Raw genomic sequence first — 27126 nt, 5'->3', positions numbered from 1 at the left:
AGTAGGCTTTCAACTCCTCTAAACCGTCTTGTATTGGTGAGTGGTGAAAGTGTTGTTCCTATTTTTGCAGCAGTCAACAGGCCGTGCACTAGTCTGTCATGCGTGTCATGCGTTGAAAGTCCCATGGCGTTAAGGAGACGTCCTTCTAATCTAAAGCTATGGACCAGAACTAGGGGTCCCCGGACCCCACTTTGAGAGACACTAGTATTGAGTGACTGCTTCTTGTGTGTGTGCGTGCGTTGCGTGCGTGGTCAGTGTTGTGTTCAGTACCAGCGTATGTGTTTGTGTGATGCTAGCGCTCAGGTAAAGCAACGCCATTAGCAAGAACCCCCTGGAGTGCAGCCACGGGGGGTATCCAGTCCACAAATCCAGGAAATCGGCGTCGCAGTTTGTCCCCGTTGACCCAGAAATGGCGCACACAGCTATAATGCTCCGTTACAGAGCCACACAGGGTGCCCTGTAGTCGAAATACGGTCTGCATTGAGCCTGCACAGCCAGATGCCTGCGTGTGCGTATAGGGTCGGGTTTTGGCATTAGCGCAGCCAGCGCTATGTTAGACATGTGTGCCCATTAGGGTTGCCAACCGCCCAGTGAAATAAGGAATCATCCGTAATTTGACACACATAATATGTGTGTCAAATTACGGATGATTCCTTATTTCACTGTAATATTATTACAAGTTCAAACAGCTCATATACTGTCCATATACTATAATACGTACCTGTACAGATTGTTAACCACTTAACTCATTATAAAGGACTTCTTTAACGCCTTTTTAATGAGATCCCGCACCGCCAACGCCAACTTTAACGTGTTAATTAGCACTATATTTAATGATAAAACTATAAAGTTGGCTTGCCGCTAATCAAAGCTCCCCTCGAGTGGCAGCTCCGTGTTCGATTGCTTCCCCTTCAGGCAACAATGCATTGAAAAAAGGAAGGTGGTGGATGAGGCCTTTCTAGGCCTTTTTAAGAGTATTCCATTTCAAATCGCGCTGTATAAATACAGCGGCTGTGTTTAGTGGCTCAATAGCTCTTCGCTAATCCGATCAGCGCGACCACCTTCACCGTTGTTGTTGTGGGTGGAGGAGGAGGCCGTCTTCGTCTATACGGCCCAATAGAATGGTGGTGAACGGTGGCGGTTGCTGAACTATCGGAGTTAATGCCTCTCTAGGCATAGTAACTTACATAGTAAGTAGTTGTCTCTGTACTTTTGAACCACAATGTTATGTCTCTTTGCCAAAAGAGAACTGCTTGTAGAACTGCAATAATAATATAATTATAATATAATAGATACAGGCAACATTTATTTTAATATAATTCATATTCCATGCAGGTAGTGACCCTAATGCCTCTCCGCTGCCAGCTTCGGCTTTGAACCACCTCCTCTTAATCAGACCAGTGTGTGTCCAGTGGAAACCTCGTATGAATCTGATCTCAGGTCAGAATGGGTTAAATTGACACACGAGGAGAGACATGAAAATAACCCCCTGCGTGTATATTCTCTTTTCCTCCCCTGCGGCTCCACCAAAATAAATGTCCCCTCTTTGAGACACATAATGAGCTGTGACTGACTGCCAAATGGGAGAAAGACATAATGCTCCAGATCTAATGCCTTGTTTTATACATCCACAAGCCCATGTACTGTACAGTACAAGCTCACAACGCGTTGCATCACGACATGAGCTTATAGATCGCTTATTAACCCATTTTGGTATTTTAAACATTATGTTATAATTTAGCTATTGAAAAATAGCAGATCTACAAGCTCATAGCGCGCCAACGAGTGGCGCGCTACGAGCTTGTAGGTCTGCTATTTTTGAAAAATCGAAGAACGACTGACATAGAAACATAGCTTTTTCAGAAAACTTTCAGAATTTTTTAAAATCTGATCTCAGGTCAAAATGGGTTAATATGTCGGGTTTGTCACAACGGCGCACAACTATGTTTATTTATTTACTTACTTACTATTTGTTTGTTTGAACTTGTATTGCCCTTCATAATTAACAGTGACAGGCAATTGCACCACCATGGGAAGAAGGTAAATTACTAAGGTTAAATATAGTTTTGTAAACCCAAATTAATAATGAAAACATGCATTATAAAAATATGTTTAAAGGTTTTATGACATTCATTTTAATTTCTTTTTCTTTTTTCTTTTAGGTTTTATGACCTCAATTACACCCAAAAAACCTGAACTTTGAACATTCAGTGGACTTTCTGTGGTCTGAAGTTTTCTTTGGGGTTTTTTGGGCCTTTTGAGCTACAATGAAAACAGGCAACACAGTGAAACAGTGACATCTGCTGGCAAATCCCATTGACATAATTTTGCAGTAAGTGATGTCACTTACTGCCGGCAAATCAGAGCACCTGTTTGAGCCAGAAAACCCCAGATCACAGAAAATCTACTGAATGTTAAAAGTTCATGTTTTTTGGGTGCAATTGAGATTAGAAAACCTACAAAAAACAAGAACAATTCCAAAACCTTTTTTTTTATGTCACAATCCCTTTAAGATTAATTGGGGGGAAAAAGGAATGGGGTCATGATTACCTTGAGAATGCAGGCTTCATTCGACAAAAAAAAAAAAAAAAAAAAAATGACACGCAATACTGTAAGTATGGAACACTGACCCATATCTACCCACATGTGCGTCCAGATATTCATTCATCTTTGAATATATATTCTTTCAAACATTTGCTTCTGGGGGGTCTCTGGAACAACATATTTTCAGATGGGGGTCGGCAGCCAAATACATCATCATCATTTCTGGGATGCTTGACAGTGGTTTGTGAACCACTGATATAGAAACATGTTTTTTTTCTTCTCAGAAAACAGGATTTAGAAGGCATTTGTAGAATCGTCCTAAATGGGTACCAGGCCTCCTCCCACCCAATCCCCCTGTTCTCCATGTTTCAACTCCATTCTCCTCTGCCTCCTCCTCCTCCAGAGTCGTCCTCAGGTCTAAATCCCCCTGTTCTCCATGTTTCAACTCCATTCTCCTCTTCCTCCTCCTCCTCCTCCAGAGTCGTCCTCAGGTCTAAATCCCCCTGTTCTCCTTGTTTCAACTCCATCCTCCTCTGCCTCCTCCTCCAGAGTCGTCCTCAGGTCTAAATCCCCCCGTTCTCCTCGTTTCTTTTTTTTAAATATTTGTTTTATTTGGAAATAGCAGTGCAATACAGATAGCATTTTCACATATGACACACGAGCAATTCCCAAGATTTTTCCTTTTTTTTTTTTTTTTTCACCCCTCTTCCCCCCCTCATCCCCCCTCCATGTGGCTCCAACTCCAATGTAATGTATAGTCCTTTTTCATATGACATCAAGTCCACACTTAGACAGGGACAAACAGGGCAATATCACTTTGGGTTGAAACATTTCAGGAGGACAAAAAGAAAAGAGTGGGCAGAAAAAAGACAGACAGAAACAACCAACAAAAATAAAACGAAAGTATATACACTATTGCTGAGGGGGATAAAAACTGTTCTCCTTGTTTCAACTCCATCCTCCTCTGCCTCCTCCTCCAGAGTCTTCCTCCTCCGTTATGGTGTTCCTGGACACCACCACCTCCAGAACCACCACGCGGCCGTTCACCGTCACCATCAACACCGTAGCGGGCGGCGGGGGCGGCGGCGCCAGCACCACGCCGCGGAACGGCATCGCCATGACCACGCCGGTCGGCCAGCGGCCACGCACCACCTCGACCACCACCACGGCGGCCTCGCCAAACCTCACGCCGGTGGAGGAGGCGGTGCCCGGCGTCAGCAGCAGGCTGCCGCCCTCCTCCAAGCTCCCCAACATCAGGGTGGAGTACTGCAACCCCCTGAGCATGGCTGACGTCTCCTGGCCCAAGACCAGACAAGGCCTGGTAGCCAAGATGCCCTGCCCACCGGGAACTCTGGGTAACTGAGTCTTTTTGCTTTTCATTCCTATTCCTCCATTCAGTGTTGTTTTTGGCAGCACGTTTTAATTTTAGTTTAGTCATAGTCTTTGGAATGAAACTTAATTTCGTTTTTAGTCACATTTTAGTCACCTGGAATGTTTTAGTGTTTTAGTCTAGTTTTAGTCGACTAAATGTCATGAGATTTTAGTCGACTAATTCTACAGTTGATTTAGTCGACTAAGATGTATTTTGGTGGGCCTTGATGCCGTCGTTTGACGCCGTAGTTTTATTTGTCGACAAAATTGTCAATATATTTAGCCTCACTTTTAGTCATCGTAGCTTAGTTTTCATGTAGTTTCAATGTAGTTTTCGTCAGGGAAAAAAGGTAGTCGACAAATTTTTTTCGTCTTAATTTAGTCGACGAAATCAACACTGTTCAACCCTATTATTATTACTAACCAACGTGTAGCCATGGATGTCTCAAAGCACACAGAGGAGACAACTTTCATTCACGTGAAATGGAGACATACAATGATAATGAACTGTATTTATAATATAGCACCTTTCAAAGGTTCCAAAGTGCTGTACAGAACAAGGTTAAAAAACGACATATACCTGTAGCAAGTCACAATCAAAAGCTATATGAAAACGAGAAACACAAAAAAACTAAACAAATAGCAGCAATTGCATATGTACAATCACCTATAGAAAGGGGTAAACACTCTGTGTAAAGGTGAGTTTTTAAAAGTGACTTAAACAAAGGCACAGATGGTGCTTTAACCTTACATGCAACGGCAGAGCGTTCCATAATCTAGGTGCCCCGTACTGCAAAGGCCCGATCTGAGGATGCCTCAGATCATCATGAGATTTATGGGGATAGCCCATTTTGGGCTTTATACAGTATGTAATGAGTAAATGGTAAATGGTGCATTTATATAGCGCCTTTATCCAAGGCGCTTTATACATTCACCCATTCACACACACATTCATACACCGATTGCGGCGGAAGCCATGCAAGGCACCAACCAGCACATCGGGAGCAATTTGGTGTTCAGTGCATGTCTTGCCCAAGGACACTTCGACATTCACAGTCGTAATGTTGAAGTCGCATCTGGCGCTCACAGGCAGCCAGTGGAGAGTCGCACGTACAGATGTAATAATGGTCCCGTTTCTTAGTGTTGGCAGCAGAATTCTGAATTAAATGTAGGCGGGATGTGATTTTCTTTCTAAGGCCCGGACTAGAGGGAATTGCAGTAGTTGAGGCGTAATGAAATGAGGCCATGTATGATTTTTGGATGAGCTCTTAAACCACGTGAATCCTAGCATCCCTAATTTGGCCATGTCATGAGGTGAATATTCCATGAAAATATAGGCTAACATTCAGCAAAAATAGCACAAAAATAGCACATCTACAAGCTCACAACACATGCCGGGGAGTTGTGAGCTTATGGATCTGGCTATTTTTGCAGAATGTTTTTTGCAAAAATGCTTTTTGCGATTTTGTGAAGGGCTGTGGGGACAAAGTATAGACCCCCGGGGTACCGCAGTCAGTGAAGTATCTAGGGTTTAAGTGGTTAAATCCATTTCCAAATGGAGCCGCACCTTTAACATGATTAATCCCCCTCCAAAATACCCTTTGACGTGCCCCCGAGTGTGAAGCCGGAAGCTTCTCTGGCAAAAATATCGGCGTGCTCCTCTCTCTCTTCCCTCTCTTTATTAACCCATTCTGGGCGGGGACCATAGACTGTAAAAAATATGGACAAAGCGTTCCCCGGGTCTAACATGAACGTAAAATGAAGCCTGAAATTCCTTGCACTCTAATGCACTGTAAGTCGCCATCTTTCTTGATCCGTTCTGGTCCAGTTGGCCATTGGCTGGCCCAGACAACGAGGCGGGACTTCCCCCCTTCTTCTCCGTTGGTTTTTATTTTGACTCGAGTGGGTGGGGGATCCCGATCATAGACTGTAACGGTAGCCACGCCCCTCAGAACATGCGCGACTTTATGGTCATTTATTTTATAAATGGGACCATAATTTTCCAAGAAGTATATTATGACATTAGAAATGAGACTTTAAACTAGTGACTGGAGGCAGAAAGTATTCATGACCATGTTTATTAAGGTAATACAGTCTAGGTGAAGTTGGGCCCAAATACATGGGCCTCTATGGAGCTATGGGGCTTTTTGGGTCCAGTCCAGCGCCACAACAGGCCATTATATGAACTTTCAGGAAGTCCCGATTTCAAAAGAGGCTTCACGAAATATCTGGCTGACTGCCCCCCTGGCGGGTACCCATTTTGGTGTTAGCACTATGTTATGCTTTAGCTATTGAAAAATAGCAGATCTACAAGCTCATAGCGCGCCACCGAGTGGCGCGCTACGAGCTTGTAGGTCTGCTATTTTTGAAAAATCGAAGAACGACTGACTGTCAAACTGTCATTTTCAAACAGACATTTTTAGAATCTGATCTCAGGTCAGACTGGGTTAAATCTACAGTACAAGGCTGCTGCCAATCTTCTTGTTGTTAGACGTCACGTGGAACATTGTGAAGCTCTTCACGGCTGATTGTCTGCTGCCTGTGTCTAGCGCTGCCGTGAGCCTTTTGTGTTCGCACGCCCCTACAGCCACTCTGTTCTCTCCCCTCATCTTCTGTCCTCCCCTCCCTCCTTCAGGCCTGACTCACTGAAGCACAGCTAAAGATAGCTTCACGTACGTCGCATCTACAGTATACATGTTGGAGGGCTGGAAACGAGACGACGTGGCGCGCGTGTCATGCACGCACGCACGCACGCACGCTGCACTCCAAACACTAGATCTCCCACATTCTCTCTCTCTCTCAGAGGAAACAATTAGTGTAATTAATTCACACTAAACACATTTGCGCGGGGTGCTCTTACAAGGGCTGGTGCACTTTATGTCGTTAAAGGCAGCACCTCGTTTGTTCTCTACCCCCAACCCCTCCCCACACACACACACACACACCCCTCTCTTTCTTCTTCTCTCTCTCTCTATCTCTCTCTCTCAAGACACTTTTACAGAGAGATCCTGCAACAATGGTGTGAACAACAGTCATTAACCCATTCTGACCTGAGATCAGATTCATACGAGGTTTCCACTGGACACACACTGGTCTAATGAACCCATTCTGACCTGAGATCAGATTCATAGGAGGTTTCCACTGGACACACACTGGTCTGATGAACCCATTCTGACCTGAGATCAGATTCATACGAGGTTTCCACTGGGACACACACTGGTCTGATTAACCCATTCTGACCTGAGATCAGATTCTAAAAAAATGTCAGTCGTTCTTCGTTTTTTTCAAAAATAGGTGGCGCGCTATGAGCTTGTAGATCTGCTATTTTTCAATAGCTAAAGCATAACATGATGCTAACACCAAAATGGGTGCCCGCCCAAAATGGGTTAATGAATGCTTGGATTTTTCTATAAACGCTAGATTTGATACTATTTCACAAAATACCAAGGTGAAATTGATTGACAACATACAGTAGCAGACCACAGTCACAGAAGCTCCGGCAGCGAGGCTTTCACCTTCACAGAGCACCACATACCTGAGGCGTTATGTTCAACTTGTAGATCGGAGGTTTTTCAGCTCGTGACACCATCGTAAGATTAAGTTTAAATTGGATGTTAAACGGCTTCTTTGTTCTGAACTATAGGCTTAACAGGTAGTCTTACAACGTCTTACAACTCTCTCTCTCTCTCTCTCTCTCTCTCTCTCTCTCAATTCAAATCGATTCAAAAAGCTTTAATTGGCATGAGAAAACATACATTAACAATGCCAAAGCAAAAGTGGAAAAATACAACAACAAAAAAAAAAATATATAGGCATATGTACAATTGAAAGGGAATCTCTCTCTCTTGTCAAGTATTGGCACAATGAATGACAAACGAAGAGAAATGAATAATAATGCTTCTTGTAAAGATAATTGGGTGATGTGAACATCACAGGGTTTCTGTTGGCAGGAGGTACAGTACAGTGTGTCTTTTTTAGCAAAAGTACTTGCAAATGTTGATGTTAACACTAACTGGAAATGTATAAAAATGGGAGGGAAAAGTGGAGCTTTTATGCATCTGCTGTCTGCACATTGCAGAAAACGTGCTTATGTTACAAGAAAACAAGTCTTAGTTTTTTCTTCTCTTTTACATTTTTGTTTAAAAAAACAAACTTTTTATCGAGTCACCTGATCAGGTTTTGGAAATGACATCATTTTCCTGAAATGTGTGGCTTGAGATTTAACAAATCTGTGCTTGAACAGTTGTCAACTGTTATCACAGAGTGGTTGATATCTATTTCTCTTCATCCCTCACACTCGTGCACACACACACAGACACAGATATGAAGCACTGTGCACGCACGCACGCACGCACGCACGTACATTCACACAACAAACCCCACAAAAACACACATACACAGTTCATTAGCGGGCACCGCCATGGAGACCTCTCTAACAGCCATCGTCGGGCCTGATAAGAGACACATATGCAGCACTTCCTCTCTCTCTGCACACCCTTCAAAGCCATTAGTCTTTTTCAGACGTATCTGCCGTACAGAATGCAGATGTATGACTTTCCTCTGCTGCTCTTTGAAAGTTCCTCGAGCTCGCCCCTATCTGACTCCATCCATTCACCCCCCACTATTCTGTCTCCTATCTCTCTCTCTCTCTCTCTGTCTCCCTCTGTCTCTCTCTCCATCTGACTGTCTGCTAGCTAATCCATCCCCCTTCTGTCGTCCTCACGCCTTCCGTTCCGTCCTCTTCTGTCTAGGACACACTGAGCCCCATATCTTAAAAACCCACCGAATCCGTCCGATGGGGGACCGCAGGAGGTAATGATGTGCCAGTCAAACTTGTTATCAGTTGGCGCTGGTCGTCCCACTGAGCCAGATGAGGGCATTCTAAAAGTCAGCGTGTTTCCTCACAAGCGTCCCCTGACTTCCCTTATATTATATATTCTTTAAATAAAATAAAAAAGCTGATCGTTTTGGTACTGTAAGAGTCTTTTGGCTTTGTGTAATTGGATGGCATTCAAAGCAAAATGCAAAAAATATCTGTGTTATAAATCCAATTTCTTCCCATTTTAAAGCAATAATTGCTTTAACATTGAAGATGATTTATTATATTAGCAGAGCCCTGCCATGAAATAGTTACAGTACACAGTAAAATCCTTAACATTAAAAGAAGAACATTAACAGGCCCATTATGGGTCCATTTGATTTCATTTGTGTACAGAGTTAAATAAACACTCCTGTATGTGTTCAAAAGGCTAAAGGTCTTTACGCACTGGGGGCAAATATTTAACATGATGTTGATTCATTCGTACAGGTTGATGACTTTGTTCGCGATGAAAAACCAACCTAATTCCGAATAAATTGTGTTGTTTCATCGCCTCGTGATAGTCGTGTTCTACTGTGTGCATGTACTCACTCATGACAAAAACAGCAGTCAGAACAAATGTATTTTAAAAACCGAATGAATCACACAAACCGAAGGAAAGAAAGAAACGCTTGGGGTGCGTAAGGACCTTAAGATGGCTTAGTGAGGTGACGGATGCCCTCAGAGGATCGCCGCCTTGGTGAAGAGACTGCTGACTGACAGTGGACCATAATGTGACAAGCATTCTGTTCTCTATGCTTGTCAGATTGGTTTATTCACACTATCTCATGCTTTTTCATGTATAAGGTCGACACAGCGAGGTCAGACAGCCTCTGCAGCGGTTGGAAGCTGCCAATTGACCATCGCAGCTGACATGGAGTTTTTGGTGTTTGATCATTACAAGTTTTTAACTGACAAGATAACACTTTGTTCTTCTCCCTTTCAACTTGTCTGCAGTCGTTTTTTTCTCTTCTTCTAATTCATTTTAATACCGGATATAAATTCAGACATGCATTCAATACGTGCTGCATCATGGTGCCTGTGGTCAAATAAGAATGAGATCTCGACAAGGCCTGACAAGAACTGACACACAGACACACACACACACACGCACACGCACGTGCGCGAGCTTGCGTGCGCGTGCGCGTGCGACTAGCCCTGGTCCAGCGCTTACAGCGAGTCTTTCTCTGACGCCCTGTGGAAGTCCCTTCAGCAGCCCTCAAGCGATTTTCTCACTCCTGTGCGAGTGTTTACAATTCCCAGCAAATAAACAAAACGACGTAACTAGTCACCGACACAAATCCTGCTAGACCTTAAGGTAAAAGTCTATTCTCGAAGCGTCTCAGGTCCCCAGCTTCTCCCTAAAATGCACTTTGTGCCATTTTAATAACGCAATGCACCCTGAATTTACCAGGCAGAGTCATTTCTTCTACTACGGCATTTCCGGGTTTTGCCTGCGCCGATCTGGTTGGATTCATTTTATTTAATGATTAAAATAGTGCATTTTAGAGAGAAGCTGGGGACCTGAGACCCTTCCCAGCTCCGAGAATAGACTTTTACCAAGGTCTAGCAGGCTTTGTTTCGATGAGTAGTTAGTTACGTCGTTTTGTTTATTTGCTGGGAATTGTAAACACTCGCACTGGAGTGAGAAAATCGCTAGAGGGCTGCGGAAGGGACTTCCACAGGCCGTCAGAGAGATACTCGCTGTAAGCACTGGACCAGGGCTATGCCCTAGCGTGCGTGCGTGCGTGCGTGCGCGCGCCCACACACACACACACACACACAATACCAATGGGCTAGTGCCATTAATTGACCTTTTCTAATGAACTCCACTCTGTCAGAGATAATTGGAACTTGGAGTTTGTTGGAGTTTTTCTTGAGTTGAACTGTCAGACATACTTAATGCATGCAGACACTGTCTGACTTTTAATGATTAAACACAGCCGCCGTCTGGGTTACCTCAGCCCGGCTTCAAGCACCACCTCAAGAAATGATTTAATTTCATCATGACGGATGAAACGATACTGCCAATTGTGTCTGCGCCACCATTTCTTCTGTGAGCTTGGAATGTGGTACTTTTATGAGCGAAATAACACAATTTGCATAATTTCCAATCTTCTAAAATAACAGGAATCTAAAAATACATTACTTGCAGGAATTAAGATGTTTGATGTGTGTTGTGTACCTCCAGGGAATAAATTAACAGAGCATATTACACGCACACGCACGCACGCACGCACACAAACACACACACACACACACACACACACACACACACACACACACACACACACACTGCATCTTTTTCCATGTTTGTGTGACGCGTTCCTTACGGACATGGTTATGCCACATACTCATACATGTTGAAAAGATGAGGAGGACTAATGTCCCTAACCTGCAGTTGATCTTTCTTTCCAGGTGTGGCCCTGTATGCCTGCATGGGTCCAGAGGGCTTCTGGGATGCCCTGGGTCCCGACCTCAGCAACTGCACCTCGCCCTGGGTCAATCATATAAGCCAGAAGGTAGGCTACAGTACCATCAATGCACAAAACAAAACACAAATTGTGGTAGTACTGCATTTCCTCATGGGTATTTTTTGTTTGTGCACCGAAAGTGAAAGAATGTGTCTTTATTAAAAAATGCCACTGTTCAGATTTGTATGCATGGCTCAGAATATATTATAGGAGTTAAGTGTTGAAGAATTGCCTCTTTTTCTTCTCTTTGTTGAACCCTCTCCAAGGCGGAAGGTTAGAGAGTTTCTAACCTTGTGTTGTATCCGTTTCTAATAGAAACTGATGAGTCAAGGACAATTCTTAGTCGTAATGGGCTGCAGAGTTGTTGTTTTATATAGAGATGTATTAACTTATTTTGGTGCATTTTTCTTTTCACCACTGGAAGTTAATTCGTTGGATTATTGTTATGTAATGACTGGATGTTGTATTGAATATGGAGTGCAGGCAGGGTTATCTCTGGGACTGGCTGTTGAGAACACTGTGTCTGCATGGGCTGATTGAACCGTAATGGACAATAAACCATCTGCATAAGCAACATAAGTTTGAGCTTTTTATAGCTTCCCTTAGGCTCCCTTTGTACTGTACAGCAGGAGGTTCTCAACCCGTGGGCCGCGACCCCTCAGGGCGTTGCCACATTATTTTGGGGGGTCCCCAAATTATTACAAATAAATATATATATATTTTTTGCAACTGAATGGCTGGAAAATTGAAATAGTTTACTTACTTTAGTAGGCAAAAGCGGTGAGACCCCCTGCTGTACAGCATCTCATCTTGAGAGGCACGTTCCTGCAGTGCACAGCCCTGCACCACGCAGTCTGTGTTTTAAATCTATAACGCAATCGTGTTGAAAGCAGGGGACGGTTACTGGGCCGATAGTAAACAATGGCGGCTCGATCGCCGTTAATGAATTGCAAACCCCATGCAGGGCCCCGAGGCGCGCACGCAGTAACACGTACGTACCATCTACTACAGCTCAGCCCACGCAGTAACACGTACCATCTACTACAGCTCAGCCCACGCAGTAACACGTACCATCTACTACAGCTCAGCCCACGCAGTAACACGTACCATCTACTACAGCTCAGCCCACGCAGTAACACGTACCATCTACTACAGCTCAGCCCACGCAGTAACACGTACCATCTACTACAGCTCAGCCCACGCAGTAACACGTACCATCTACTACAGCTCAGCCCACGCGGTAACACGTACCATCTACTACAGCTCAGCCCACGCTGTAACACGTACCAACACGTACCATCTACTACAGCTCAGCCCACGCAGTAACACGTACCATCTACTACAGCTCAGCCCACGCAGTAACACGTACCATCTACTACAGCTCAGCCCACGCAGTAACACGTACCATCTACCATCTACTACAGCTCAGCCCACGCAGTAACACGTACCATCTACTACAGCTCAGCCCATTAAGCAAAAGGCAGTTTGCAGATATAGATTGAGAATGCAGGGAAGACAGGAGAGAGAGCAAGTGCAGTATGAGTTGCAAATCTACGCAGCACGATGTCATTTGATTGAGCACTGCAATAAAAATCCACAGCAGGACCAGTGTTTGGAAATATTAACTACAGCAAAATGCCTCTTTGCCGAACTCGATATACTGTAGAGTCACTTCTACTGTTGACATTCTGTTGCCTGACTTGGGAAGTGATGAACAGACACTGCATTAATTATTAATGAAAGCGTTTTTTTTTAAAGCCATGAAATAGAATGATACATACCAGCAATGTGCCCAGCGTCCCTCTTTGTTGCTGTGGAGACAGGTAGATGTTATGCCCAGACTGTCGGCAGTGGCGGAAATTCTGGTGGGCAGTTTTTATTCTATTTGCCTTCATTTATATACTAGAGCGCTACCATGTTGGGCAACTGGCACTGGATGCAAGTTGGAAATGCATACCTAGTTATTATGTCTCTGTCCCTTTTATGCAAATATATGGAGTCATTTGTCAGGCATGCCCAAATATGGAGTTTATGCAGATGTCAGAACACATTGTGATGTCAGAACAGGCCAGCTCCATATTATGGAGATGTCCAGCTTTTGTGCTGGTTATGGACAAACGGCGATACGACAGACTTGACACCGGACACTGCACTCCCTGTGGGGGTGTGGAACGCACGTGTCGAATTTGAAGTCGGTGCGGTGAACGGTTCTCGCACACACACACACACACACACACACACGTACGACGTACGTACTGTACACACAGAGATGAGGTGCTTTTATAGATACTAGAGAGGTGCCTGTGGGGCCTCTACAGTGGTGCCCGTTGGGCACTGGCCTATTTGGAATGATGCAAGTTAGAAATGGATGCCCCACCCAGATGTTATGTCTGTGTCCCTTTTATGCCCGACGTCAGATTTCTGTATGCGTCTCTCTGTGTCCCTTTATTCCTATATGGGGTTCTGTGTCAGCCATGCCCAAATATGGAGTGTTGGGATGTCAGAACAGGCCAGCTTATGGAGTTCTGTGTCAGCCATGACTAAATATGGAGTGTTGTGAGGTCAGAACAGGCCAGCTCCATATATGGACCCTGGGCAGGGGCCCAGTCCAGAGCCTGGGCAGAGGACTTTCTGTGGCGGTTATGAGCAACCGTGGTGGGTCGGACCGACTCGACACCGGGCACTGCACTCCCTGTGGTGGTGTGGAACGTGTGTGTCAATTTGTCGGTGGGTTCTCGAGTTACGTGGATTACAGACGTACAGAAGTATACACACAGAGACTTGGCACATTCATAGTTAGATAGATTTTAGCCGCTTTTCTGTCAAGTCATGAGGTGAATCTAGCAGAGGACGTACAAGCTCACAACACGACACACTGAGAGCTGTTATAGTAATGTTTTGTGAACAGATTTGGTGTAGAGTGAAACAAGTACGGTATAGAGGCTTGAGGGAGCCCAGTCAATATGGTATATAGGGTTTAAGCGAGGTACTGTACAGCACAAGTAAAAGGCAACACACACATAATGCACACGCCACTTGTCATTGTCTCTTTTGTGGTGCTTGGAATCAAGTCCATTCTAAAGAAGATGGTAAACACACTTATAACCTCTGCATTTATTTAGTGACATTACAGTCACAAGGACCTTGCTCAACAGTGGCGTGCACAGACATTTAGAGGGGCAGGTGCTCAAGTGAAACGCTGTGCAGTGTGTGGAACTGACCGGTTGCCTTAATGGTGTGAGATTTATAGATTTTGGGGCATAAATAATATATTAGAAGCTTATTTTTTTTATTTTTTTAAGGGCACATTGCTGTCCAGAGGGCTATGGGCAAGTACTCTAGCGCCACCTAGTGTCTATCTATGCACGTCACTGTCTCTTGCGCAATGCCATCTTGAGAAACAACCTTGTGACTGAAACATCAAGCTTGTCTTTAAGAAATCAATACAGAGACAGTTTGTACGTGAATTGTAGCCTCTTACAATATAAAAAAAAAAAATTGCACTTATCAGACAGTGCAATCATTTAATTAGGAGACTATTAGTGTCTTCATTCTCTTGTGAAAATTCAAAAGAGAAATTAAATGCCAACCGGCATGGTTGATGGCTGACAAAATATGTGCCTTTGTGACATTGTTACTCCTCTTCCAGGTGGACATGTGTATAGAGGGTCATCATCAAACCCGGAAGTTATGCAGGAATGCCTACTGAGTGGCAAATAACTACTTTCTGGCCTTGACAGCCCATACATCCAAACAGAAAAGTCCTATCTGATTGCATTAAACGACATTAAACAATATTAAACTCACTTTGCATGTTGCTTTGCCACTCGATGTGCCATTCACTTTAAGCATGCGCATACCCTCTATTGTAATTCAAAACGCCAGGAGACACAATGTTACAAACTGCATAGAGCTTTAAGGGCAAATGGAGAGTCTCATTAGCCAATAAACTCTGTTGCTGGAAGCCCTAACCCTGTAATTAAATCAACTTAATGGCACAGCACAACTAACCAATATGTCGAGAAGAGGAGGTATGATGCACCATGAACCTCTCTATTGAAAAACAACAACAGGGAGAACATGGGTGGGTGTATACTGTAGACAAGAAAGTGAGACAGTCGGTCCTAATTCTGAGAGAGAGAGCGAGAGAGAGAGTGAGAGAAAATAGGCAATTTAGTACATGGTGAAAAAATAACATGAAAGATTGGCAAAAATAAATGCCTCAGGATCACTAATGTGAAACAGGTTAAACTAATCATTGGCGGTTTCGTCGCAATCCTCGTCAGAGCCAAAGCAGTCACATAATATACTGTAAGCTTCCTATAATGTCAGAAAAAATGATTATCAAACAGACTCCATCCTCTGTGTGTGTATGACATATGCACCACTTCCCCTAAGCAACAGCGCCATCCATTCGTTTCATAATGGCGAAACGCTATCTGGGGAAATTCTCTCAATAGTTGACTTTATAATTGCTTCCAGATACGGTATTGGCCCTTGTGTGCTTTCACTTGAGCACCACCACCTCACTTAATAATTGCATGCAATATAGTGAAGCAATCAGTGAACGCGTATCAGCTGAACGGCATCTGTTTTAAAGCACTCCACATTTGTATTTTGCAATTTGTCATATTTTCAAATTGTGTATTTTGAGAGTAATGAGGCCACGCCAGATTGAGTCGGTAGGGATATTAGGCGTGTGTACATTTGCAATTGGTTGCCGATGAATGTTTTGAAGCCAGCAATCACGACACATTGGGAGTTTAGTGCACATTACATTAGAGCATAGCCTAAATTATACCTCGTCATACGCCCACGTCTGTTCCTGGACTTCAGCGACCAGGGTATAAATGTGGCTGTAGACTGTAGAATCATCCTGCATCACTTATGCAAAGAGGGTCTGATCCATTTTCCAAGTCACGTAACGTTTGGTGTAATCCCTTCTAACTCCAGATAAAAGCCGGCGAGACCGCGGCGGTCATCGCCAGGGAGCTGGCGGAGCAGACCAAGAGTCACCTTCAGGCGGGGGACATCACCTACACGGTCAAGGCCATGGTGCAGCTGGTTGACCTCCTGGACGTGCAGCTGAGGAACCTCACGCCAGGCGGCAAAGACAGCGCAGCGCGAAGCCTCAACAAGGTGCTGAGCCCGTTTCATCATTTCAAGAGGCACTCGTTTTAGCCGTCATCTCTCCCTCCCCTTCAGAAGTGGTGATCTGACGCTGGCTGACAGGTGTGATAAACATGAGCTGCAGGGTTGCCAACGTATTGCCTCAGCTATCCACAGTGTTCAGATCATCACCTGTGAGGGAGCAGGGATGGAATATATAAAGATAGGATGTTACCTGATTCGACGTTGAAGAGAGGGCCACCCTGGTGCGCCTAAGTTAACATCTTCATTAGAGCCTGGCCGATATCTCGGTTTGGCCTCTATATCGGTCATTATTTGACTTTTTTCAATTTAATTATGCAATTATGCAGCCTGCATCCCAATCATTAGCCTATGGTAGATTAAGCTCACAACATGTCAAAACATAGATCTGCTATTTTTTTAATCAATCAAAACATGACTTTTGTGTTGTTTTCTGCTTAAATACGTAAAATGGTGTAGATTAGAAACCTAACACAAAAAGTTCCACTTTCTTGATAACATTGCAGTCAAAATATTGGTAAACGGTTGTCTAGGACTCCAAAACAGGGATTGGCATTGGATCCAAATCTGGCATGGGTCGTGCTATAAACTTACAAACTCTGAAAGTTGTGAGACTCTTGGAAGTGTATAAACATGTCAAATGACTTCAATCCAGTCAAGAGTGAACAGTGGGTGTTATTTTAATGATCCCACTCTTCGGCCTTCCACTGTCAGATAAAATGATAGGTCTCTACATTTTTCATGTGGTTTGTTGCCTAAGAACAGAAGTCCTTACATTGCAGGGGATTTGTTATAAGCACAGCCCTGCTGACCATCCGATGTAGTATCATGTATCACTTTCACTTTTATATAGTTTGATATCTTATTCTTTTGTATGTCGTCTACACTGTATGTTAGCCTTCTGCAAAGCCCAATTCAACACTTTGATTCTTACTAACGGGACAGGGGAATATATTTCACTGGATTCTATCCAAGCTCATGGCGTGCAGCTTTTCACTTTCTCTCTCTCATTTTTTTTTGCTGCAGCTCCGAGCTAATGCAATTATTCCCCAATTCGCAGCCGTGCACACCGAAGGGGCACAGAGGCGAGACAAGCTAAAATAATACATTCTGTCTGCCGAACAGCTGACAGAAAAGCAAACATCAGTGAAATTCAAAATGTCAGACGTTAATTTGTTGGAGTGGCTTCACTTGTAGTGGAACAAGAACACCTGTTCCCGGCTAGCTTTTTCCGCCTTTTATTTCATCACCACGGCAGACACAGATGTCCCCATTGAGATTTTACTGCCAGTTTTCTCCATCGAGAGGAAGGCAGTAAAGATGGCCGAGGGGGCTCCAAAGAGAACCTAATGAACAAATTTGCATTGACAAGCACCTAGAGTTTATAATTACTGATAGAAAGACAAACAGCATTGTAAGGTTTACAGTCAAATGAGAGAATATCGTTGTGTGATCAATACATTTGATCACACAATGATACTCTGATGAGGAATCAAAAGCAAGCAGGTTGCTAGAAAAAGATAATAAGGCTTCAAAGCTCCACAATGACAAATTACAATTGAACATGTCTTGTATCATGGCTTTCTTCTGTCCTGTCCATCCGCAAAACGACCATGGTCTAACATGGCCTGATTCAGAACTCTTTTGCTCTCTCTCTTCTACTGACATCGACTGGTGTCTTAACCTCTGAATTCAATCATTCTGACACAATCGGCAAAGAACTAAGCAAATTAAAGATGCCTTTGATAGTGGAGCACAATGCTCTCTGTCGGCAGACAAAGACACGATTGAGTTGGCAAACGGCAAGATGCTCCATGCTGTTTCCATGATCAAAGGCTAGCCTGCTAACGTAACGGGCACACTTCCATGAGAGTGGGCTGTAATGTGGACCAAGAGGCTCTTTATGGGATGATTGTGCTCTTGGTGGTTCAATCCATATTGACCTCCACATGCTGCCACCAAGTATCCCCTAAGCAACTCCTGAGCAGCTGGTTTGTTACTGACTCTACCTTTCGACATAACGTTTGTAGAACTTAGATAAAGTGGATCATTCCAAGATAATTTCCTCTAGCCAGCACACTGAATTGGCCTGCAAAATGTCAGTTATCCTCATTTAAGCTAAGCTCTCTTTTAGCATTAGCCGTCCTGCTGCAGTGACAGAGGTTTCTAGGTTAAATGGTCCACAAACCCTCACTGGTAATGGTAACCTTGAAACTCCACTTAAGAGAGCAGCAGTGTCTCACAGGCCTATTCCCACTTGGGCTGTGTTAGTCCTTTTGGTGCTAATTAACACAAGCATCTCTACGCTAGTTTTCCTAGATATGGCATAATTAATGTATATGTGGCTTTCTGCACAGTTTATGTAAAATGAGCAGCACTTGTCTTAATGTGTAAGAGACCAAGTCGATTGCATCTTATTTGCATTTCAAGCCACTGGAATTGTTCTTGAATTGTTGGTCTTTTTTGCTAATGCTTACATTTCTCTTGGGGTTTGCAGCTCCAGAAGCGAGAGCGATCTTGCCGGTTTTATGTCCAGGTATTTGGATTTAATCTCTGAACAAAATGTTCCTCATTTTATACCCCATCCCCATGTCTCCACTGTGCATCATGCCTTGCTTGTCACATCTAACCCCCATCCTCCATTTGAATGGTTGTATCTGAAATTTGACCCTTTAGCAATATGGGGGAAAAAGTTGCAATGTCACTTAAAATGTATAGCACTCTTTCTTGACCACATCCTGTTTCTCCACTGATGTTAATGTTTCGTCAAAGGGTCAGATTTCATTGACGCCATGTCCACCCATTTTACTAAATACTTCACTTACACCATGCATGAAAAGTGTGTTCCATTCTGCCTGTTCAAATGTTTTTGACCTTCCTGTGGAATTACCCCTCCCCGTCACACACACACACACACACACACACACGCACGCACGCACACACGCACACACGCACACATAAAATACAGTTTTTATATTGTAGAATGCTGTCTCAATTGTTTTCAGTGCCAAAATTATCAAGGTAGATAACCTCTGTATTTTTGCATACAGTATACTACATGCGGCACACAATTAAGAGCTGTGGTCAACGATAATCCTGTAACACACACACACTGACATGCACGCACACACACACACACACACACACACACACACACACACACACACACACACACACACACACACTGTGAGTAATGGGATATGCTTAAGAGTAAAAAAGTGACCTCATTATACCCCACCGAGTCACACAACTCTAACTCTCCATAACTTCCCAGTCAGCCAAAACTCAAGAGTGTTGTGGCTCTCCGTGATACATAATGTATATGTGTCCCAATTTATGTGAGTCTCTCTCTCTCTCTCTCTCTCTCTCTCTCTCTCTCTCTCTCTCTCTCTCTCTCTCTCTCTGTCTCTGTCTCTCTCTCTGTCTCTCTCTCTCTCTCTCTCTCTCTCTCTCTCTCTCTCTCTCTCTCTCTCTCTCTCTCTCTCTGTCTCTCTCTCTCTGTCTCTCTGTCTCTGTCTCTCAGTCTCTACTCAAGCCATTTCTCGAGCTACTGAGTAGTTGTGTTATCTCTGGGTTGTCATTTAGCTGTCATCACAATCACGTCTACCTTGAGGAGAGAAGTGCAGGGGCGAGCTGACATCCCCTAGCTATCTCTCCCACAGATGGCTCCCATAAAGCGTCGCATTAGAGCCAGATGTTGTCTTATATGTATGCACCGCAGCATTCGTGTTAAGCAACACGTTTTCTGATTGTTTTGGATTCCTCCGAGGCATGTTGGAAAGCCACTTAAATATGCATGGTGTGTGTGACTGCGCACATGGCAGCCGAGAGGAATACTGTACAATGCGTGTGTGTTGTTGGGGTGTTGGTGGAACATGTTGACATGGATATTGATTTCTTAATGGCTTGAATTTCCAAGACGATGCACATTTTTTAGGGAACCAATATTTTCAACTACATGTTCCCCCAGGTGAAGGAGTTTAAGTATCTCGGGGGATTGTTCACGAGTGAGGGGAGGATGGAGAAGGAGATCAGCCGGAGAATCGGAGTGGCAGGGGCGGCATTGCAGTCGCTGTACCGCACTGGCTCAACTCCGAAAAGAGAGTTGAGCCAGAAGGCAAAGCTCTCTGTCTACCGAGCAATCTTCGTTCCCACTCTCACTTATGGTCATGAAGTGTGGGGTCATGACCAAAAGAATAAGGTCGCGAATACAAGCGGCCGAAATGAGTTTTCTTTGACGGGTGGTTGGCATCTCCCTTAGAGATAGGGTGAGAAGTTCAGTCACACGAGAGAGACTCGGAGTAGAGTCGCTGCTTCTTCGCCTGGAAAGGAGGCAGCTATAGGTGGTTCGGGCATCTGGTTAGGATGCCTCTCGGGCGTATCCCTAGGAAGGTCCTCGAGGCACGTCCCACTGGGAGGAGACCCCGGGGCAGACCAAGGCGCAGTTGGAGGAAATACATAGACTCACTGACCTTGGAACGTCTCGGGATTCCCCAGGAGGAAGTCACTAATGTTTCCCTGGAGAGGGACGTCTGGAACACTCTGGTGGAGCTGTTGCCCCCGCGACCCGACTCCGGATATGGGGATAAGCAGTTGAAGATGGATGGATGGATGTTCTCTCTTAAGAGTTTCAAGACAAATGACCACTGCAATAATATTCCTTAATGAATTGGCAGTGAGCTACATTTTTTAAATTTAAATTTGTTAATTGGAGTTTGAAACTCCTCAAGTGTGTGTGTGTGTGTGTGTGTGCTTCCGTACTTCCGTCCGTGCGTGCGTGCGTAACTGCGTATGCTCGCGTGCGTATGCTCGCGTGTGTATGCTAGCGTGTGTATGCTCACGCATTTGTTTGCACAGCATATAAACTATATACTTTCTAGATGTACATCAAGTATGTGCCACCACCTGTCCTACTGACCCCTGCTCTCCTGTCTGGACTGACAGCTCCAAAACAAAAGCCATGAAGCACTTTTGCTTGACGAACTGGAATAATAGAACAACATCTGCCGCCTTCAGTAAAGACAAGCATTGACTGCATGTGTCGCCAGGCTCCCTAATCACTTCCATTGATTAGGGGAATGGGGGCAACATTTTCTCCTATGCCCAAAGACCATCTTCCCCCCCTCCTTCCCCCCCGGTGGTCGATGTAAGTGCATGGGATTAGTGAAGGCATACAAAACAAATGTATGGAGGTAAGAGCCCACGGCTGATTTCACCGCCGTGTGAAAGGAAAATGAGCAGAACCTTGAGAGACCACAATGGAGCTCCTAATGGCGCTCTGTGCCAAGCCGTGCGGGCAGATCTGCCGCGTTGTGGCGCATTGACGGGTTAGTGGGATCAATAATCAGGTATGCAGTGGCGGTAGTAAGCATGCTCGTTACCCCCAGCAGTTAATTGGTAGTTTGGAGGACGAAGCAGGTGTTTGTTCTATAATGGAGACGAGAGGAGACAGTGGTGCATCTTCTTGAATGAGGGCATCTGTCTTGTTTATGCACATTGGAGTGCAGACACATCAGCAGATACGAACAAACGTGCCATCGCACGTCTGCTGATGTGTCTGCATTTATGTATCCATCTAGACTTTCAATGCAAAAGGGGTTCATTGTTGCGTTCCAATTGCATGTTTATGCAGAATCCAACCTGTAGCATAATTAGCAATCTCATTCTGCGAGATGATGCTATACAGGAGACATAGAGCACCGAAGTCTGACGTCAATATCAGGAGGGCGCAAATCCACGGTTTCATGTAGTTTTTTTTTGCATTGTAATCCCCATAGGGGGGATTTTAGATCGCCTCATTTAAAAAAAAAAGAAAAATAAACATGTCACCCCGGCCGTTTCACTCATATGGATATGAAGAATCAACTGACTGAGAGAAAACGCTATTGTTACTGCTGCTGAATTAGTTACATTTTCGCTAGAAACAGACTGTAACTGTCACAAACGATACAGAGGCACCTCCCTGACAATAACGCAGAGACAGCTTGTTTATTTTTGGACCACAACGCTTATATGATTATGAAACGATTTTAAGATGACCCCATGTTATTCTCCATAGAGAAATGACTTCCGTGAACCAGGGGAATCGAGGGGACGAGCGAGTGACGCCAGGACTTCCGCGCTCTATTGTTTAGTTACAACTCCGTGTTGATTTCGTCGACTAAAACTACCTCGACTACCTTTTTCCACTGATGAAAACTAAATGGAAACTAAATAAAAAGCTGTGATGACGAAAACTAAGACTAAATATACTGACAATTTCTGACAACAAATAAAAACTAGACTAAAATGTTAGGAAGGGACTAGTGGACAAGATATCCAGTATACTGTAAGTAATTTTACACTTGGTTACATGCTGGAAATAGCAGATCTACAAGCTCACAACGCGTCGCAGCACAACCCGTTGTGGATTTGTAGATCGGCTATTAGTATAAGTGTAAAGTCATTCATTACGACGGCATCAAGGCCCGCCAAAATACATTTTAGTCGACTAAATTTCCTGTAGATTTAGTCAACTAGACTAGACTAGACTAACAGTGAAACATTCCAGGTGACTAAAACTAAATGAAAACTATTCAAGGACTAAAACTAAAATCAAAATGTGCTGCCAAAAACAACACTGACTGTATCCTTTCCTTACCGTGGTTATTTGTAAACAGTGTCTGCTTCATACAGCAGCTAATTTGACCGTGGTTTGGCCATTATACAGACGAGACAGTAGACACCATTGAATTCTCTAACACCGGAAGCGACTGGGAACTTTCCCCTGATCTCTATTAAATGCATAAAATGCCTTGTGCTATTTGAAATTGAACAAACATGATCAAAAATTGTGCCTGTCCTTCTGTGCCTTTTGGTCGTATTGGCTACAGCTTGTTTGCGAACACTGACATCACAGTTGGCCAATTACCGCGCTTATGCCCACAGTGGGCCAAACTAAAAGTCAAATTACCCTGCTCAAAAATTGCCGGTGCCTTCCGGGCCAGCATGCATTGTGATCATTGTTTGGCGAGTTAACAAGCAAAGGGTGTTACGTTTATGTTATGAGTTTCCCTGTGCCCTCCTATTTGATGTCAGGCTGGGTATAAAAATGGATAGAAATTGTAACTCCTGCTACAGTCGGGGTCATAAACCAGGACTTTTGTGGAGTACAGGGGGGGGATATTGGGCTCTGACCCCTCTTTGAAATAACAACCCCTCCTGTGACCAGTGGGGAAGTATTTTGAGTGTGGCAATGACCTCAGAGGAGACTGTAATGAGATTATAAATCTTTATTGGGAGCCAATTTGTTAAAAGATGAGGTTTGTTAAGATTACCACAGTCACATAGGGACCTGTATCCTCTGCAGCTGGCCTGCAAAGCACAGACCTCATAATGTGAATGTGAACACAGCATGTGGAAAATACAATCAACTATAACTGTACAAAGATTAACATAATATTCGCTGACTTGCGGCTCTGAGTCGCTATATTTTGTTTGAAATTGTAAAAAGAATTATACGACCTTACATTTTGCCAGTCATGTTTACACACCGCCTCTGGCTTTTGTCCATCCTTCAAGATTGGATTTTCACTTTTGTGTGTATTTACTTCTGAGCCACAGCCCATCAACATCAATAGAAAAATGAGGGTTTGATTGATTGATTGATTGATTGATTGATTGAAGTATTTATTAACAGATTGCAGAATTACAGTACATTTCAAGCTCAACTCAATACAAAAACTGTTAACTGTGGTCCACCATTTTCAATTCATCAGAACATTTAGAGACGTACAAATATACACTTCTATATAACCAAAAAACGGGAAATCATCATAAAAGGAGGTATTGTGTGCTGGCTGTTTTCTCACAAAAAAAAGAAAAAGAAAAAAAGAACAATACGAATCAGCTATCAGCTATACAGGAAAAAAACAAATGTATTTGTTTGTTCTTTTGTTAATGTTTTTTCATTCTGAATCTTTGAGAAGCCTCAGACGCTTTGCCAGTCTGTTAGAAACAAACAGTCCACTTACTGGAATTGTGTTTTGCCCTGCTCAAACACCTGCCCTCCTGCCGGGATGAGAGGGAGCGCCCCCGCGGTGCACTCAGTCCACCTCGCCACCTTTTAGAACTAGCGGACTATCCTGGATGGGAGCGGCTATTCTCATACCATACAGCGACCGCCTCGGTCAGGGTGCCGAGTCGTGCTGGCAGAATAGAAGGGTTTCTTTCGGTACCTTCCCTTACAACCCTGAATGTCATCAGCAGCCCTGAGGTGCTGCAGGCTTTGTCATCGTTAAGTGTCATGTTTTGTTGGGGATCCTCAAATAGGAAAAAAAAAATAATAATAATAATAATAATAATAGCACTGTGACTACCAAGTGAAATGCCTTCGATAAAGAAGTATATGAATATAAATAAAACTTCACCCACACACACACCAAACGAGATAGATAGCCGACGCAGAGAACAAGACATCCCACCTTGTTTGCTCGGTCTGGGTTTTTTTATCTCCCCGCCCGCCCCGTGATGAAATCTCACCTCAGGCGAGACAAAAAACGACTGAGAGAGAGAAAAAACGAGCAGCGGGTGTGAAGAGGAAGTGAGGTGGAAGGGAAGTGAGCTCTGTGAAAGCCTGCCAGCCCAGCCAGAGGGTGAGGAGAGAGAGAGAGAGAGAAAGGAGAGGGGAGTTCGTCGACATCAGCCAGAATCAATTCTCCCGACCCAGAGTTCATTTCATCAATCAGCACACACAGGTTGTGCTGGACGGGCGCCGAGCTTACACTAATACCAGCCCTCTTCCTTCCTGTCTCCTCCACGGTGTATAAATGGCCCGCATGATGCAACGCTTCTCGCCCAGCCGTCATTTCCATGTTCCAGCTGGAAACATTATACTGTAGCAGCAACACGAGCCCACAATTAGCATTTCCTAGCGTAGGAAGAAGGGGAAGAAAAACAAAACAAAAAAAACAGGATATTATGTTATATGTCTGTTTGTTTTGAGTCTTTCAGTAGGAGGAAGTAATGGTAAACAGCAAAAGAAAAGAGAGAAAAATCCCACATAGCTGTTGGGTAGTTTGAAGTGGAAGTATGCTGGTACTTATGACAGATGGAGTAGCAGTGTGGATACAGCTTTAAGCCAGTCAGACTCTATTGACTGCAGTGAATGGTGGTGGCAGTGTGTCTGTCGCTCACTGGAGGGAGATGAGAGGCTTTGGTTTGAGGTGTGTGTGTGTGTGGTGTGTGGTGTGTGTGTGTGTGTGTGTGTGTGCGATTTAACTTACAATAAAATTCTAAAATAAAATATTGGAGGTGCTGCGTTGCTGCAATGTTCTGTGACCATCCTCTGGCAAGGATGCTTTGATGATTGATTTGACCTCTATGGACCTCTATGGTTTAACACTATTAATTGATAAAATAGACACTATTGGGGCATTTGTGGTACTGTACAACATTGAGAGCTAATTGAAAATACCTCGATCACATTTCTCCTCTGTATCCTGGGGCATTTCCTTTTAATTCACAGTAAAACCTGGACAGAGTGTTAATTTAACTGATACGATTTTGCTCACCTCGATTCTCTGCAAAAGGCGGTGTGTGTCGTCTCTCAATGACATCACGGTAGAAGCCCCAATTGTTCATGGACACAGCCTATAATTAGGTTAATGTATTTCAAATGCTATTTTTTCCCCTCACATTACCATACTGCATGGTCTCAGAGGCACATGGGAAATCACCCGTATTCAAATAGCTAGATATACCGTTGTGCCCTGTTACTGTAAATCACATTTGTTTCATAACATTCAGGACTGTAAAAACACCAAAGTCATATATATTCCAAATGCATAACGATGGGCAAAATCTATAGTCCAAAACAAAATAAGAATATAAACAACCATCCCACTTAACCCATATAGTATAAAACCCTAGTGTGCTTATTCTGGGGCGAACATTAGGTGAAAATGTACAATCTACGATGTGCACCCCCTGGCCAGGCACCCAGGGGCTGAGATATTCAACTGGGCCGCGTGAGCAGTGTTGCCAACTCTCCAGTAACGGAAGTAGCTACTGGCTCTTCGGAAAGTCTCTAGAAGTCGCTAGGGGTGGCTATGCGCACCTAGCGACTTTTTAGCGTCCCTAGCGACTTTTAGGCGCCTCTAGCAACGAAAATATGGAGCCAGCCCAGCACCATTTCCTTGCTCTGTGCACAGAACCGAGCCGAGGAAGCCAGACGCGCCGAGCACTTTAATGTTGCCAACTTAGCGGATTTGAGGCTGAGAGAGGGAAAATTAAGAAAAAGGAGGGTTTTATCTCTGGCGACTGTCAACATGATTTGTCCTCAATTCACCAGAAAAAGTAGCTAGATTTCTCTCCAGAAGCTTTTCACTAATTCAGACGCTAGGGGGGTTTGGAAAGAAGCTAAATATGGCGAAGAAACCGCTAAGTTGGCAACACTGCGCGTGAGTCGTGTGCACTAGGAGAGCAAGTCTCATTGAAATGAATAAGCGACCATTTAACCTGTACTGTGCACTACAGTACCTCATCCAGTTATTTTAATACATCCAGGCTGGCTACACTGCCATACTCAAGACTTTACTATGCACACTGTATAGCATTGAGAGTTAATTGAAAATGCCTCAATCAGATTTCTCCCCTGTATGCTGGCACAGAGGGGTTATTTTTTACTACCCAGTAAAACCTGGACTGAGTGTTAATTTTACTGACAAGATCGACCAGCTTGACTTTCTG

The 27126-nt window shown here is 43.9% G+C and overlaps 1 protein-coding gene across 1 annotated transcript in view; it reads left to right on the top strand.

Annotated features, from left to right (window-relative positions):
* Nucleotides 1–27126, top strand: part of LOC310875820 (adhesion G protein-coupled receptor L3) — a 233471-nt gene that overhangs the window by 132066 nt on the left and 74279 nt on the right. Inside the window, exons 5-8 of the mRNA XM_083789211.1 lie at nt 3525–3899; nt 11192–11295; nt 16201–16386; nt 18896–18934. Of these exons, the coding sequence (XP_083645337.1) occupies nt 3525–3899; nt 11192–11295; nt 16201–16386; nt 18896–18934 (704 nt within the window). The remainder of the gene's footprint in view (nt 1–3524; nt 3900–11191; nt 11296–16200; nt 16387–18895; nt 18935–27126) is intronic.

The sequence above is a fragment of the Protomyctophum parallelum genome (assembly GCF_964188405.1).
Source record: "Protomyctophum parallelum genome assembly, chromosome: 18".
NCBI classification, from domain to species: Eukaryota; Metazoa; Chordata; class Actinopteri; order Myctophiformes; family Myctophidae; genus Protomyctophum; species Protomyctophum parallelum.
Note: the sequence above shows the minus strand (reverse complement) of the source record. Positions and strands in the feature narration are given on the sequence as shown.